Below are 18,333 nucleotides of genomic sequence, written 5' to 3'. Positions count from 1 at the left end.
GGAACTTTCTTTCATTTTTGTATTTTTTTTTTTTATTTTTTTAAAATAGTTCTCACTTTTTCCAAACCAGTCTATAGACTATAGGTTGTTTCAGATTTAAGACAGTTGCCCAGTTAGCCAACCTAGTTAAATTGACCCTTGAATTGACCTTGCTGTGCGTGATTATGTGATTTGTGCGTAATCGGACTGTGATAATCTTTGAGTATAATCGGGGAAAAATGTCGCATCGAAATTATGCTTGGAAGGGAATTATCACAGAAATATAAACATTCATTAAAGACCCAATATAACTCTAGTTGCACTTTCTTTATTATTTGCTAGGATAGCCTACATGTAGGCGAGTATTAAGACAGTGATTCGTTCACTACCCGTAGGCGAATTATTCCAATAAACACTTCTGAATTTAAAACACCAGCTTCAACAATACAAAAATACCCAAAACTAAGACGAACCACGAGGCTGAAAGCGAGTGATTGTACTCTTGGGCCCTCTCGAGCTGGTGCACCCCTTGATCGATGTTGAGCGGAGCCTTCTGCGCGTGGTGCTCGATCCTCTGCACCAGACTGCCTTGCTTCATGACATGCATTGATAGCCGCTGCATGCAATGCCGATACTCGATTAGCGATTTCTCAAGCTCGATCACTTTCGAATACTGCGTCCTAATGTCCCGTAGAATCTGCTGCTCCCCTTCCGCTCCCTCAAGAATCTGCGGGAATCATACAGGTCAGTGGCTCAGTATATCTTTCAATGACAAAAATTGTCGATCTTATATTCACCACAAACGGTACCATTTGATCGCTGGTCAGCATCTGAGCCGCTTCATCGTCTGTGATGTTGTATCTCACTGAAAACAGAAAAAAAATCAATAATTTCCGTCGCCTTCAAAACACGAAAAAACGGAAATTATTAAATTTTTTCATGTAAAAAAACATGTTTTGTGAAATTTTATATTTTTTCTGAAAAGTCAAAATCTTAAGCTTTCATTTTGTCCAAAAAGATTGAAAATCGGTCGAACGGTTCAAAAGTTATAATTTTTTTATAAAAATTTTACAAAATTGCGATTTTTCTGGTCACTCTATTTCGGAAATGGTCACCCTAATCAAACAATCCCAAAACACGTGTATCCTTATTTCGGACTAGGAACAAATTAGCAAATTTTCACGGAATTCGGTGACCCACTAGATCGGTTTTTCATGGAATGGCTGATATAATATATGGTTGTCTATGAGGCTCTGCACTGTTTTGATTTTGTATGAGATTTTGACGTTTACTGGCCTTGTTGTTTACTAATTTCATGGAGGAGTGAAAGAGAGAAGAGGATTTTTGTGCAGAGCCCCATGGGTACGTAGGGTAATGGTCGTATTTTGGTCCTTCTAAGGAAAATATTTTGTGGTTCTGTCAAGCGTCAATGAACATATTGTGCTCTGCAAATCCACGTAATGCGATTATCTGAAAATGTCGATATACCGTCACAAGGATAATAAAAATCACCAAATGTTTCAGATTTAGCAAATTTGAAACATTTGCGTCCTTGAAGAACGAAAAAATCCAAGCCTACTTGAGTTTTGACGTTACGTTTGAATTGCGCGCATATCTTCTGCGCGTTACCGCCGCCGCTGGATGTGGATTTAAAATGAGCGCAGCAATACCAAAATGTAGAGGAAAGCTTCATCTGTGAAACAAAAATGCTCACAAGGTCATATATAGTCCAAAATACGTCCAAAGTAGCTCAATTATGGAGCACTGTTTTTTTACTGATTTGGACAACGCAATACATTTCGAACCCTCAAAGTATATATTTGTGACCCCCGGCGTTTTTATTTGATTGAAGACTAAATCAAAGAAACTGTTGGTTTAATATACTCGTGCATAGTCTAGTCATTCGATTAACAATGGAAAACTAAAAGAATTTTCTCCTTGTAGTCCAGAAATTTGAAAATAGTTTTTGTTTACATTTGAAAATTTTCTGACGTGTCAGTAGTGTTGGATCCGTTGAATCTGTTGCATGCTCCTTGTGGGCGAGCGACGGAATCTGGATCCATTGTGTCCGGATCGCGTTTCACGGAAGAAAACACGAAATGCGCCGGTGAAAAATAAAAAAAAACGCGTCAGTAGACTTTGATACGTTGAACCTGTTGTATGCTCCTGTCGAGCGAGCAACGAAATCAGTATCGTGTCCGGTTTGCATAGTAACCACACTATCAGTGTCGGTCATTCGTGTATATGCTCACGTATTCATTTCGAATTATACATTTATCGTTTACCAAAACGAATCCTTTCCCATATCCAAAATCCCAGTGTTTTCTTGTGGAAGTGCAGAGGACTCTTCGGCTTCTGTAAAGCAAGTAATACGTCAACATTTCCCTCCCATTCCCAAATTCACCTGCATTCGGACGCAGCCGGCGCCTGTATTGTTTGTTATAATAATGAGAGCACCAGTACTTACACATTGAGGATGCTACACTACTCTACTACTCGGGGTCTGTTGGTTCCCTGTGTAAGTACAGCTGTTCTTGCAATAACGGAGTAGCAACTGCGGGCGGTCAATCATGCTCATGCTCATGCTCACATTTGAAAATTTTCTGACGTTTTCAATTTCTGCGTGAAACGTGTTGCAACGGTTATAGGATGGATGCACCGATTGAATTCAACTAATTTTAGTCGAAATAAAAACATTTTCAATGTACAAACGGTTGATGCAAGTGTGTAGCAGTCCTATGTTTCCAAATGCCTTGGTCTTTTGATTTAAACAGGGAAATAGCCCAGGCGGCCCAAAATATATTGGTAACCCTAGTAGGTAGTGGATAAAATCCTCGTGCTCTCACTAGGCATTCCGATAGTCCCGATCACCAGGAACTGGATGTGACCAAATAGCATTCGACTAAAGAGGAGTTGCCTCTTACTGATCAATAAGAGGCAACTCCTCTTTAGTCGAATGCTATTTGGTCGAATTGGCATTTGGTCGAACGGACATTTGGTATTTCAAAATAGTTGATTTTGGATTATTTGGTTCAATTTCTGGACAAATAATCAAATTAGATTTTATTTGACAGTGAAATGCATGGATTAACTTCATGACAATTGTATCAATATATTTTAGGGGCAAACATAAATTTCATCAAGGTTCAAAAATAAATGTAACCAGTGGTGTGTCTGTCTGTCCGAGATTGTTGAGATTTTCGCAATGTTTTATAAAATCAAGAAGGTGTTTGAATATATATTAACGTCACCACCCATCGCCCACTGGACAACATGCAGCCATTGGGGGTGGTGTAGAAGGAGCCATGATGGGGCGAATTTACGAAACTGCGGGAAACTCTAGGTCGAGGGCTCTGAAAAGGATATCCACCATTGCTCTGGATCATTATCGAGCCATGAGATAAGCGAGATAGACGTCTGTGAAAAAGTTGGGAGAAAGTTCGAATCCAAACCTGAGAAAGAAGTTTAAGGAGTTAGACAGTGGTGAATTTAAGAATTCCTGATCATCCAGGACCCTCGGTTTTACCGTTAGTGCCGCCCTTGAAGTGACCTTGGACGTTGCCTTGCCGTAGATCGTAGGCCGAAGTGCGAGTAGTAGACCCGAAGACCTTGAGTGGTCCTACCGCCTCGAAGTACGCTGCAGTACTCATACGTCACACTCGAGTCTGCAAAACGGGCGAGAAAGTGCTTTGGGCCGCGTCGGTGACCGCCATTTTGTCAGTTGCGACACTGTCCGAGGAAAGTGAAGGAAGGATAGGAGGAACAGGAAGCCAGTGGTGAAAGAAGTCGCGGTCGCAGTCAGTGGCGTAGCTAGAGTTTTGAGGGCCCGGTGCGGAGGAAGATTTGGGGGCCCTTCAAATAGAGGTTTGCCAAATATGACACTTATTGTCAAACTCGTTCCCTCAACATATTTTTCGAAAACGTTAGTAGAATATTTCTCGGTTAAATACTTAATAGTTACATATTTACTTCTACAGTTAAAAATTTGCCCATACAAGGGTGCAGTCAAGATTTTCTCCAGGAAGTAGTTTTTGATGCTAGTCTTTTAAAATCAAATATATATATGAAGATTTTGTTTCAGAAGTATCTATATGTTTCTATTTAAAAGAATCTTCGAATGTATTCTCGAATAACTGTCTGCATATTGTACGTACATGTACGGTATTCAGTATTATATTACCGGCTATTCCTAGTTGAACTCTAGGACACACGTGAGAAAAATCATGAAACAATTTATGGGAAAATATTTAGTAAAATCGCTGAAAAAATTCCTAAAATTCTAGCATTGAGCGAATCATTAAAAATCTTTTGTTGCCAATTCTTATTTTTTTTTTAAAGATACTTCTTATAAAAAAGTCTAAGAAGATATCTTGCAAGACAATCTAAATATACCGACTCGTAAATGCTTCCAGTGGACGGATTTGCCCTTTGAACCACACTAGACAACGGACTAGCATACAACGCCCTGTGGCACAGTCAAAACACATGCCTGACGAAAAGTTTTCCGGACTGAAGCGGGAATCGAACCCACACTCCTTGACTCGATGCGGCTAAATGCTTGGTAACAATAACCGCACGGCCACGAAGCCCACTGAAAAAAATATGGAAAAAAACTGGTAGAATCTTCAAACTGTTTTTGGAAAAAAATCACTGCTTGAATAACTCCTTGTAGTAATGAACAAATCCAAGAAGAGCTCACCGGAAAATAATGAAGGACGAATCTTATAGGATTTAAAATTATCTGAGGAACTCAAACTTCTAAAATGCATACCAGAAAAAAAATCCTCAAATAAACCTCAAGGAGTACATTTGAGGTAAGTAAAATAATTCGTGGAAGATTCCCTGGAGTTATCAATGAAGAGAAACATGTGTAAAACTCGGGATATATTAGTCAAGGGAAATCCATTCAGAAAATGCTCAAAGGTCTGCTAAGAGAAATTCTTAGTATAGCTTGATGAATTCATAGAATGATTCCTGTAGGAATTCTTAAAGAATCCTTGAGAAATCCAGGTAGAAATATTTGGAATCTCTGTGGCAATTTCTTTAAATATCCTTTGACTGAATGACGTCTATATAGAGGCGCCCATAGCAATATTATGTTAATTTTACGCCCAAAGCATTTTTTTTCTTAAATTACTAAGAAAACTTCTGGTTGCAGTGCTTAGAACATTCTGAAATATTTTTCGGTCATGAGTCATGGGAGTTATAAAAGCACTCGAAAAAAGTTAGAATTTCTGCAAAAATTCCTGAAAGAATTTTTAAACAAATTCTTGGAAATATATTCTCCTTTTTGCAATGAAATCTTAGAGGAATCTTTGGATATGTTTGATAAAAATATGTCGGTAAAATCTATGGCATCCATGGTAAAATTCATATTCATATAAATTACAGGAGAAGTTGTTTAAGAAATTTCCTGATGAACTGTTTATGGTCACCCGAGAATGGATTTAGACGGTTTTTTGGTAGGTATGATCTACAAAATAATACCGGAAAGAATTCCAATTTACATACACTGTTTAAAATAAAAACTTAAAACTAATTGTTTTTGAATCAACATTTTAGTATTTTATTTGATTGTACGCAAGTTTGAACCCTAAATATTTTTTCCCCGCCTCAAAGCTCACTTGGTCTTGGACATACAAGAAAATCAATATTTGCGTTAGTAAACAAAAAAAAAACAAAATCTTTGGCTGGCCCCTTCTACAAAGTTGATGATTTGGAAAATATCTCAAACGTTGAAATCCAAAATAATTTATTGTGCACCTTCAGCCTTTAACTCACGTAAACAGGTACCATCAGTGCACCGGATTCCGCTCATTTAAGGGAAAGATATGTGTTCAAATATTTATTATAAAATAACTATTGTGTGAATCAATACTATTTTTATGTCACAATGTAAGGTGTCACAAGTATAGGTAATCAGCGGAAAAATAAAAATAATTTGAAAACTTATTTAATGGACCATTGAAGGTAGTTTTTGTCAGTGCTCACCGCATCAAAATAAAGGCGCCACTGTATATGGGATTTAACATTGTGACAGCATTACTGTTCTGTCAAACGCACAAGGCTACGGTGGCGCTATCTATGCTTTCCATAGCGGCCGTTTTGGTTATTTTAATGATCCATTGCATTTGTTAATGCATCTAAGTGTTCCTATTTCCGCTCACGGTAAACAGATTTCGTGACGAACTTACTATAAATGCATTATTTTGAATTTCGTTATTTAACCTGATTTTTTTATGGTCAAACCATAGCTACTACTGCAATAAAGAAGGCTGTATGCTAAAATCTACATTTCTTTAAAATTTTGTTCAATTTTTTGCATGAGCGGTTATTGGAACACACAAAAATACCTAGTGTCCCAGTAACCGCGCACGAGGTCTTGTGTTTTCAAAATAAAGAATTATTTTATCAAATGAAAATAATGTCAGACGACTACATTTGAAAGTTGTTAATATTGCTAGAATGTATCCGTGCGAAAAATGTTGGTTATTGACACGAAAAATCCATTTTGGTACTATTGAGAACCATAGCAATGAGAATGGTTCAAATCGTCAAAAAATGTATACAAGTTGGAAGCTCACCAATGTCCCAGGTTTTTGGAGGCCTGCAAAATTGAGTAGATTTGACTGGAAATCAGAATTCATGCATTATTATATAAATATATATCTGTCCATAACTCGATATTGAAGGGATCATCGAGTTATAGAAAACAAAACCAGTGCAATTGCGATCCAAATGACTATCAAGGTAGCCATTGAATCTGAGCAATAAAATGATTCTCTAACTCGATATTGAGATACTGAATATCGAGTGAGGGGCAGTTGACTGTATTTATGAATTCAAACTCGTAATTCGACTCAACATCTTTGAAATAGGTACATATCTAAGCCTACTTAATTGTCTACATCGGGGCCGGGTTCTCTTATGTGTGCAATCGATTGAACAGCAATAAGGAAAATAACCTACAAAACAGATATTTTTAAAGGCCTCAGAAATGTGGGGGCCCAAAACCATAGACCCACGAGGCCCTTGTCCCATTCTAAACCTTACCATTAAAAATATTACAAACTAGTGGTCCCGGCAAACTTCGTCTTGCCATCAAGTAGGCTGTTGGAAGATGTCAATGATACCTCCCATACAAAATGGCATAGTAGTACTCTCCCGTTTTACCAAATTTCCCAAAAACTTCTCTAAACTTTTTCGTCGCACGAACACGTCGGAACCCTTCAAGAAAACAACAGTGAAAGAATTGTGTAAATCGGTTGTCCCGTTCTCAAGCCATTTCGTGACATACAAACACCACTCCATTTTTATTTATATAGATAAGGGAAAATCAAGGGGCCCCCGTTCAGAGCCGATCCAAGTCTCCTCCAAAACTTTATACTCATTTTCTTTTTGGGATCTTACAAATTGTCAATTTTCTACAAGCTATGTCGAAATTTAAATGGTATGAAAAATTCGCACTGTGATTTTGGAGCCCCTAGGAGTTCGGGGCCCGGTGCGGGCCGCACCCACCGCACCCCCCTAGCTACGCTACTGGTTGCAGTCCAACCGAGGAGTGTAGCGAGCCAGCGGCGACGAGGGAAGGACGGAGGTGAGGTTGCGGAACGGAGAAGGGCCCCGCCACCAGAAGAAGAGAAGAAGAGATAGTGGAAGGTAGGAGATAGGCTGTAAGAAAGTGGAAGGAAATAATAAAAGTTACCTGTGTGCAAGAAAAGCCAATAAAGTGGGTTTAAGTGTCGCTAAATCGGTATTCAAGTGTTTCCTTAGTCGCGGATTATCACGCGCATGTGCCGACCCTGAAGCAGTGTAGAAAGGGGTCTCATTGAATCCGGATAGGGGGCTGCCCCATTAGTTACACAATTATGATTCTATCTATGTGGTAATAATTTCCTAAGTTTTACAACGTTTTTAGTATACGAATCTTATTATTTTAAATAATATCTTCCTTAAACCTTTTTTGCATATAGAAAGACGGGTCGATTTGTATTATCCAGTTTCGAAAGCCTTCAGTGGTAATTGTTTCAAACGCTTTAAACTTAGTCTAATCACATTACCCTCGGTGTTTAGCATTTGTTAATGTACCATTTATTTCATATATCATCATTGGGGTTAGAGCGGTTAGAGTCCACAGCTACAAAGCAAAGCCATGCTGCAGTATCTTCATTTTGAATAGAAAACTATATTTTCTATGCATATATTTGATGATAATGAAAGCTTACGATTATTCCCAAACTAAACTAAATGTGCTTTTGATAAAATGTCACATGCTTGTAGTGGAATCAAATGCTTTTCGACGAAATCCGACCATAAATGTCATAAATTCCCCTCAGCACTCTTTCTCATGCAGTTTTCAGTTCTTGTAGTCGCTAGTTAATAGCCTATTGCACAATGACGTCATAAGAACAATCGCTCTCTTTTCCACTTTGGGAAATCTAAAAAAACGTGGCCAGTACCTGTCAAAGTTGACAGATACTGGCACTGTTGTTTCCAAGTTTTGTTGAAGAGCAAAAGATAGAGAATTTCTCTGTGAAGTGAACTATGGTGTTGATAGGCTGGGGCTTACTTGAGTCCTTTTGCCGATCGACCTTCTTGCGGGTTGCTGGAAAAAAAAGTGTCAATTGGAGAACTGCAAAAATATCAATTTTACAAAAATACAAACTTTTGTCGTAGTGGTGAAGAAAAGACGTATAGCTGGTACCACTCGTTTTCTCTACGTTGACTGTTGTGCAGATCCATTCTTTCAATTTTAAAATCTAGAAACAATTAGAAAAGTTTTTTTTAAACTAGAGGACGTCCTTCGGCAAAGACAGTGCCTTAATTCTAAGAATTAAAAAAAATATATGAGAATATCAAGAAAGGCGGTGTTGACCACTAGCCGATCAGTGGATTACAGCAGAGTTGTAACAGATTTTGTTACTCAGTTAGCGCGTTTTTTTCTAACAAAATATGTTTTAATTTTGGCTGGTTAGTAGTTAGCATAACAAAATTTCCTAAACACTAAACAAAATATGTTAAAATTTAAACAAAAATGTAACTCATTATGTTTCAAATCAAACAAAAATATAACTCATTCCGTTAACTGAAAAATGATAATTGTTGGAGATTCTACCTGGGGAATTTCGGCTAGGAAAAACATTGCCGAGCAATCCCAAAAAATAGACATAAGGTTGCCCACACAATTCGCGCGTACAAACTTTTTGGTATCTTCCTATTCACGGCTGATTTGCCTAATCTCGGCACTTTATCTATTCTATCAAAATTAATCTAATGTCAAGCGACATGTTATCACAATAAAGTTTTTTTGCTGTAGACAGTAAACTTAATTGTTTTTTAGATGTTTTACCAAAATTGAAGCCAAAACAGCTGAATGAAGTAAGTTTGCGGTACTTACCGTTTGCCGTAGGTTTTTAACAATTGATTTGAACAGATTCCGGGCAACGGCACACGTACAATTGAAAAACAACATTTTAACTGCAATGATATCGTCATCCAGACGATTTTAAATAAAATGACCAAATCTTATCATTGGTTGAGAGATTATGTTTTATTTTTTTTTTTTTTTTGATGATGTGCATATGTAGACTAGGGTGGGTAGTTCCTTTTATAAAATAGCGCAAATTTGAATGAATCCAAACAGATGTTTGGTTATATTTCGAAAAACTGTGCAGAACTTTGGTTGCGATCGGCTTCGTTTACATAAAACATGCGCATAGCGATTAAAATTGGGATTTTTTATGGGAAAACCAGCTATCTCAATGAAGATTAATGAAATTAATATGATTTCTCTAGCTGCCCATCAGTGTTGGCAATGCAAATGAAACCAGCCCTGTCGTCGTAAAATTTGAGCTTCTTAGTCGCCCTTTTTGAGGGGGGCGTTACTATAGCCCAGAGGGCGCTTCTATTTCCAGGCATTATGATGTTTTCTCATAAGAAATATCACACATATTTTAGTATATAGGGATCAACTATGACGGAGGTTATATTTGCTATGGTCTGTACAGATCATAAACGGAAATCCAAAACCCTTAGCAACATTTAATATATAAAAATTACTAATATCACAAATACTTCAATACACATTCCTAACAAACGAAAACTAATATGCTTTTGCACGTTTTTAGTTTGTATTCCATTTCTATTAAAATATGGAACGAAGATATCAAGTACATGGGCTTAAAATGATTCAGTTGATAAATTTGCTAATGTAAAAAGTGAAAATTATTTACTCCTTGTACCAATTGAAACTACCATAACAATGCCTGTGATATTTATTAGAGTCTAACAACTAAGACTATTACGATGTGCACTTTAAAATTAATCTCAATCCATGAAATAAACTCAGTCTTTTAGAACCTATCACTCAATGTAAAACGGATCATCGAGTGCAAATCCAAAAACCTCATCGAACCGTTTATTTGAATACGTTTTTGTGTCCGCCTCAAATCTATTTTTTTTTTTCTTATGTTCGGCATTTTACTTTTAAAACAATATAAAGTTATTGCATTTCGCTTTTTAAACAAAATTGTGAAAAATGTAAGCAAATTGATGCAACAGTCAAAAGTCAAAAGCATAATTTTGACAATACAACTGAATAGTATGATATTTTCTATTACTTGACTTTCTTGAATTTCTTTTTGTTTGATAAATTGACTAAGAACGAAATGACCTTGTACAAAATATGATGTTTGGATTTAATCTGAAATTCGTTCATTAATATTATTGGACAGTTTTTGCAGCTGAGCAATTCTCGCTGAAACCAGGCCGCCATCGGCACCCATCGTTACAATTCCAATTTTATGTCACTGATCGCTAGTTTTCGATAAAACTTAAGGGTGGTCCTTTCTGTTTTCTGAAATTGGTGGGCCCCTCGTACGCCAGCTAGCTAAACAGTTTGCGAAAAAGACCATTTTTTGATAAATATAGGGTATTTCTTTACGTGATATATCTCATATTTCGCTTGGAACACATAGAAAACTTAATGGCATCGTATAGAGAAAGGATATAGCTTTCATTTAAAGTTAAACAAATTTTGGCGGCCATTTTGAATTTGGCCGCCATCTTGAATTTAGTTAGAAAAATCGTTTTTTCACCATTAGCGCACCGCTCGTTTTGAATTGTGAGATCACCATTAGAAAGCTGAGGAAAAATTGCGTAAGATAGGCTACAGAAACTAGGTGAGCAATGGTATTTACCCTATGAAATGAACGATTTTCTAAATCATGTTCTACGATTTTGATGAATATGACGAGTGCAATCAATGAAAACATTATGTTTTGTACAACAAAGAAACAAGTTTTCAATCGTTGGTGATTTATTCGAGTCGAGTGAAGAATAAGAGTTTTATTTTGAGTGAAAAAATCTAGTGGCCATCTTGGATATTGACGCCATCTTGGTTTTAATTAGTAGAATGAATTTTTCACCTTGTTAGCACTCATCATGTTGAATTTTAATGCCACCGTTACACTTACTCTTCTTCTTGTTCTTCTTTTTCCTGACATTACGTCTCTACTGGAACAGAGCCAGCCCCTGAGCTAAACGAGCTTCAAAAACAAAAAAGGACCACCCTTAAGTTTTATCGAAAACTAGCGATCAGTGACATAAAATTGGAACTCTAAAGATGGGTGCCGATGGCGGCCTGGTTTCAGCGAGAATTGCTCAGCTGCTCAAACTCAGTTTTTTATAAGCTTTTTGATGCTTATCTCAGAATTCAAAATGAAGCGCTAACGGTGAAACACGTTTTTCTGATAAAATTCGAAATGCCCCTAAGATTGCTTTGTGCTTCAAGGAATATATGAGAAGAAAGATACGTGAAGAAATAAATAGATTTTTTTTTTCAAAAAACTTAGCTTTTTGCAAACTGTCAAGCCTAGGGTTAAGCATTTTGAGTTATTTTTTTTTTGTTTTTTTTTTATTTATAAGGGTTTAAACTTGATTAGCCAGTTCATTCGCCTCGCAATTTTTATTAACCAAAACGCTTCTCCTCTAGTTTTATGAAATTGAAGCGAAATACGACAAAAACTGTAATTCTAATTATGTATGCCAATGGTAATCACATTTTAGCGATAATTACTCGACCATAACTCGAAACATTTTTTAACGAAGTATTATGCGTATTCTCAGTCCTGTCAGACTAAGAAAATTTGATTCGGAAGCAAAGAAAAGTTTTAAAGTTAAGCATAAATAAATTAATACTTAAGATTCAATGTTTCAAATGATTGATTATATTTGAACTTAAAGTATTAATATTTATACATATATATAGAAAAATATTATATTTCTTCCTTTAAAAAAATAAGTCAAATAATTAAGTTAACAAAGACTTTTTTTGAGTTTTCTAAAAGCAGGACACACACAGGACAGCAGGAACTTTAAGAAGAGGTGTACAATTTTCAGCCAAATCTTCTTTCTGGCATTACGTCCCCAATGGGACAAAACCTGCTTCTCAGCTTAGTGTTCTTATGAGCACTTCCACAGTAATTAACTGAGAGCTTACTGTGCCAATGACCATTTTTTGCATGCGTATATTGTGTGGCAGGTACGAAGATATTCTATGCCCTGGAAAATCGAGAAAATTTCCAACCCGAAAAGATCCTCGACCGGTGGTATTCGAACCCACGACCCTCAGTTTGTTCTTGCTGAATAGCTGCGCGTTTACCACTACGGCTGGCTTAAATTAAAATAAAATATCGCTCTTGAAGTGATATCAAAATGAAAACAAAAGTCAACAATTGCTCTGGATATCAATATTTTTCGCTATGGTTTTATCTTTTGTAGTTTTACGTAGGATATATTTGTGAATCTTGGAATTGTCAATTATCAATCACAGAATTTTATCAAATTTAATAACACGAGAATGCTGCTCTTTTTGCATACTTGATTATGAAAGTTCACTTGAAAATTATTGGTCCAAAATAAACAAGGGTATGAACTGACTGTCTTAAGAACATATAAGTTGAAAATTTTTTCAGCTTTGAACATCAACATATTTCATCAAACTTCGACAGTGGTCTTGAGCCTCTTAATAATCACGTGCTGTTATCGAAGGATCTCTCAAGATAATTTAACCAACAATTTCTTTAGTAATACCGAATATTTGAGCGCATACAGCCCATTTTATTAAGGGATTGTGCTACTTTGCCCTACATATTAATTCCTCAAATGTCGTTTCCTCGAACGTCAGTCCCTTGAATGTCTGTTCTCCGAATATCCCGTTTCACAACTTCCTACATTTCAGAGTAGTGAACGGACCAGTCATCTGGTAGCACTCTGTCACTGAGAACTATTCTTGCACCTTCATGAACTGCATCACTTCTCGAAGTGACAGGTCATTCGGAAAAAATGGGATTCGAGGAAAAGGATTATTCGGGGAACTGTCGTTTGCCGAAGCAATATTCGAGAAAAAGTAGCAAAATCGTTTGACAAATAGTATGGAAATATAATATGAGACAAAATATAGATATTATAAACAACGTATGGGCCCATTCACAAATATCATAACGCTTGAGGGGGTGGGTGGGTGTCCTAAGGATGATACGGCCCATACAAAAATTGAATAATGTTCATACAAAAAGCATTACAAAAGGATGGGTGGGTGTCCAAAATGGTCAATTTTCGCTCGTTCTCGCAAGAGCAGACGACGCAATCAGAGTACTAAATACTACTCTCCACTTGATATTTGATTTGTTTAGGGGTCCAGATAACCGTAGCGGTAAACGCGAAGCTATTCAGCAAGGCCAAGCTGAGGGTCGTGGGTTCGAATCCCACCGGTCGAGGATCTTTTCGGGTTGGAAATTTTCTCGACTTCCCAGGGCATAGAGTATCTTCGTACCTGCTACACGATATACACATGCAAAAATGGTCAATTGGCATAGAAAGCTCTCAGTTAATAACTGTGGAAGTGCTCATAAGAACACTAAGCTGAGAAGCAGGTTTTGTCCCAGTTGGGAGGTAACGCCAGAAAGAAGAAAAAGTTCATAGAGCAAACAAAATTTAATTGTTTTTTTTTTTACAGGGCGTTAAGATGCAGCTGATCTGCGTGAAACAAAGTATTATCACTTCAGGGCGTTGATACAGAATGAAAAATTTGATTGAATTTTACATGGCATTAAGATTCAATTCATTAATGTGGACTTAAGTTAAATTACTGCAGGATGTTGATAGAGCTTGGAATTTTCAAGTAATGACCTACAGAGCATTGAGATCTACCTGATCTACAGCTGTGTTCAGAATAATAGTAGTGAAAGCCGATTTTCATACAAAATGCTCAACTTTGGCATGCTGTAACTTTGTTTCCATATGAGCAATCGGCATGAAATTTTGGCAGTGAACTACAAATATACTCAATTTCATTATCACAAGATTTGAAAAATTTCACACTACCGGCTAAAAAGTTAAGCACCAGGTGAAATCGCTCAAAATAATAGTAGTTTGATTTGACAGTCAAGGGCGTTTGTACATCTTGACATTTGTCCCACAGGGCGTTAAGATGCAGCTGATTTACATGGCGCGAGTCCAAGTTACTCCAGGGCGTTGATAATGCTTAAAATATTAAAGTGATGTGGGGCGTAAAGATGGGCGTAAGGATGCACTTGGTCTACATAAGAGCTTGAATTTTTAATTGATGTCATACAGGGCGTTAGGATGCTACGGATCTATATGGGACAAAGTAAAATTACTCCAGGGCGTTGATACAGCTTGTAGTTTTCAATTTTGATCTACGTAATGTGAAATTACTCTAGGGCGTTGATACAGCTCAAAAATTTCGATGGAATTTTTACAGGGCGGTAATATGTTCTATATGAAGTTCTGAAAGAAATAGGGTAACAGAGCGGTGGTAGGTACAGGTTGGAAATTTCGATTGATATCTTATGGGGCGTTAGATTGTGATTTGGCACATTTTTTTCTATGACTTCGGGTGAAAAATTAAAAAAAAATCTGAGAAAAGCTTCTTAGTCGTCGACTAAGCGCGACTAAGCAGGACGACAGGGCTGAATGAAACCAATGTGTTGAACGATTAACATATAAAGAGTTAAAACTTTTTTCATAGTTTTTAAGCATCGTATTTTCTTTGGTAAAGTTATAAGGTGCATTATAAACTATACTTTTACAAAATGTGTTTTATGAGCTTTACAAATTGGTAGTGTTCTCCGCACAGCCCACTGTCGGTAACTCATGCGCCACAATACGTACAACGGGCGATCCGGGAGGCACCATCAGTCAACAGCGATGACGAGCAAAATTGAAGGTGGGGCAATTGTTTTGATAGGCAAACATATCGGGTGAAATATTATAAGTTTTGGATTGGAGAAGTTTTGAATTGAATTATATAAAGGTAATTTGTTGCTTATTGAACTACATTAGAATACTTACGAATTAATCTTACAGGCTATAATAAAAACTTTATACGCAACGTAAAATTTGAGATAGATTAGACAGAAATAGTACGGACACTAAATTGTAAGTACAAACGAACGTTATGACTAGACTTATGCTAAACTTAAATAAACATATTTTTTTAGCTTTGAGCTTATTACCACCCAACTCTGGGCCATTGATTTGCTGAGAAGAACTCCGTAAAATCTATCCCAACATTTCTCAAAGAATTTATCCGGAGTAGGATGAGTTCGCAAGCAAATGTTCGCCAAACCCGCTCGCAGACAAGGGCTCAGCAGGCGAATGCGAATCCCCCCATCTCGGGCGACGACGGCGATCGGATGTCAGATCGATCATCGGAAGATTCTTTCATCCCTTCAATCGTTGATAGCGGCAGGGGTGAGTCTCGGGAATGTGCTGGTTGTGACCGGCCCAATAACGCAGAGAAGTATATGGTGGAATGCCAGAAGTGTAACAGCTGGTATCACTTCTCTTGTGCGAACGTTAACACTGTTACAGTACGTTCCACTAGCTTCGTTTGTACTGCTTGTATGCGAAGCGAGATTTCGGTCGCGTTGGGGTCGGCAAGGAGCCAAATCAGTGTAATTTCTAGCTCATCTAGTGCTCGGGCGGCTAGAATGGCTCGAGAACTGCAGCGTCTCGACGAGGAGAAGAAAGTGATGGAAGAATTAAGTCGAGAGAGGATCGAGAGGGAACGGGCCCTGAATGAACGGGAGCTTCAGGGAAGAATGGAGCGTGAAAAGCAGTTCATCGCTCGAAAACACGAGCTGCTGAATCGACAGGACGAAGGAGAGGGGAGAAGTGTACGCAGTATGCGGAGCAGCCAGAGGAGTACGCAACGGACGGAAGATTGGGTGAAGCAGACGGCGAGTGAAGCTGTCGGGCCGAGTTCGACGCCCGTGGATGCGGAGGATACAAGTCTGGGAAATCCGCAGGGAGTACATCCCTCTTCAACGCCACTGAAGATTGTTGATGCCGTGTTTCCTACGGCCGTTGACGACGACTTGAAAGATACGGGATCAGAGGTAAAATCTATCCCAGAAGCTTTGGGAAGCTTGCCTATTGCCGACGCGTCAGAGGAACCGATTGAAGGAATCGGTAAAATGGATGACGCGGGCGTACGAAACCAGCCAGGTTTGCCTACCGTCGATGTTAAACCGTATTCAGATCTACTGAAGCTCGATGAAGTAGTGCCGGCCGGTGTGTTTTCGAAGGTAAAACGTGTGAATCCAAGTAAATACCAGCGGTGGAGTGTCGAAACCGGCGAACTACGACAGCAAAATGCTAAGGTTATCCAGCAACAACAGCAAATGGAAGTGGAACAGCGGAACATGCATGAATTGGTGCGGAAACTCCAGTTCGATATCGGTACGGGAAGGAAACGAGAGCAGGATCTGCAGAGTCAACTCAAAAGTCTGCAGATACATCACGCCGAGGAGCTGAGAGTAATCCACAATTCGGAAACTGGTCTGCAGAATCAGCTCAGGCAACTACAATGTGAAAATGCTTCCCTGAGGAACCAGATCACATCTCTAAATGGAGAGTTGCAACAAATCAGCACATCGAGAGAAAAGTTGCAAGTTCTGCTTAAGGAACGCGAGGACGGTATAACATCTAAGGAATCGCAGGTACGAACCTTACAGATGGAGGTCGTTGAGGCAGCAGAACAGATGCGTAATTTGGAGGCGGATTTGCGGGAGCAGCTGAACCGACACAAACACGAATGCGACACTCTTGAACTTCAACGGGCAGAGTTAGAGAACGAAATTCAGGGGTTGCGTACAACGGAGCAACAGTTGCAGAAGGAGATGGAAGCATGCCTTCAACGTGAGCGAGAAGCCATCCGCGAGCGAAATACAGCCGAGCAAGAATACTGGGATTTACACGATGTGGTACAGCAGTTCGTGAATCGGAACCAGCACTGGGCATCGGAGGGCGACTGTTCTCCTCATTTACCTCCTCCTCCGACGGCATGGCTAGACCAAGCTGCTAGTGAAGATTGCTTAAATCCTCTTCCTCCTCCGCCTCCTCATCTTTCAAATTCGGCTTACAATTGTCTGCCCGTGATGTCTGGTGGGGGGATTCCTCTAGTTCCACCTTTCGCAATAGGCCATGTAGGACCATCCACTCACCAAATAGCTGCTAGGCAGGTGGTTACCAAAGAGCTGCCAGTCTTCTCTGGCGATCCGATCAATTGGCCACTTTTCATCAGCAGTTATCAGCATTCGACGGAAGCTTGCGGATACTCCAATGCTGAAAATCTTCTACGTTTGCAGCGAAGTTTGAAAGGAAGTGCGAAGGAGTCAGTAAGCAGCTTTTTACTCCACCCGTCGACGGTTCCTCAGGTCATGTCAACTCTGCAACAACTGTACGGGCGGCCGGAACAAATCGTGAATAACATGATCGCCAAGGTTCGGGCAACTCCCCCTCCGAAACCGGACCGGTTGGAGACACTGGTCAGCTTTGGACTGGCGGTTCAGAATCTGTGTGGTCACCTAAAAGCAGTCGGGTTGGAGAGGCATCTTGCCAACCCAATTCTGCTCCAAGAGCTGGTGGACAAACTACCAGCAACAGTGAAATTCAACTGGGCGCTTCACCAAGAACAGGTTCCAGAGGTGGATTTGAACGTGTTTAGTGCATACATGGCGAAAATATCTTCAGCGGCAAGCGGCGTAACACAGCTGACAGCCGTTTCGCAGAAAGTTAAAGACGAACGAATTCGCCCGAAGGATAGATCGTTTGTCAACACGCACGTTTCAGCGGATCCACCGAAAACGAGTCGAGAAGAAGAGCCGAGAACCGCTACCGAAAGAACCAGAGGAAAGCAGAAAGATGGAGCAGCCGGCACGATCGGTAGCAAGAAGTGTGCGATTTGCAACGTCGACAACCACCAAATCGAAAACTGTGCATCGTTCAAAGCGTTGGATTTGGATGGTAAATGGAAGGCGGTGAAAG

General features: G+C 39.0%; 1 protein-coding gene across 2 annotated transcripts in view; it reads right to left on the bottom strand.

Annotated features, from left to right (window-relative positions):
* Positions 1-291: 291 nt before the first annotated feature.
* Positions 292-18,333, bottom strand: part of LOC5571988 (syntaxin-4) — a 60,582-nt gene continuing 42,540 nt past the window's right edge. Inside the window, exons 2-3 of one of the 2 annotated variants that reach the window (XM_021855814.1) lie at positions 789-844; positions 292-706 (exon numbers count right to left, since the gene is read on the bottom strand). In XM_021855814.1, the coding sequence (XP_021711506.1) occupies positions 404-706; positions 789-844 (359 nt within the window). In that variant the 3' untranslated portion in view covers positions 292-403. Of the gene's footprint in view, positions 707-776; positions 845-18,333 lie in introns of both variants that reach the window. The other variant, XM_021855735.1, reaches the window with a different exon arrangement.

Source organism: Aedes aegypti, chromosome 1 (assembly GCF_002204515.2).
Source record: "Aedes aegypti strain LVP_AGWG chromosome 1, AaegL5.0 Primary Assembly, whole genome shotgun sequence".
Lineage (NCBI taxonomy): Eukaryota > Metazoa > Arthropoda > Insecta > Diptera > Culicidae > Aedes > Aedes aegypti.
Note: the sequence above shows the minus strand (reverse complement) of the source record. Positions and strands in the feature narration are given on the sequence as shown.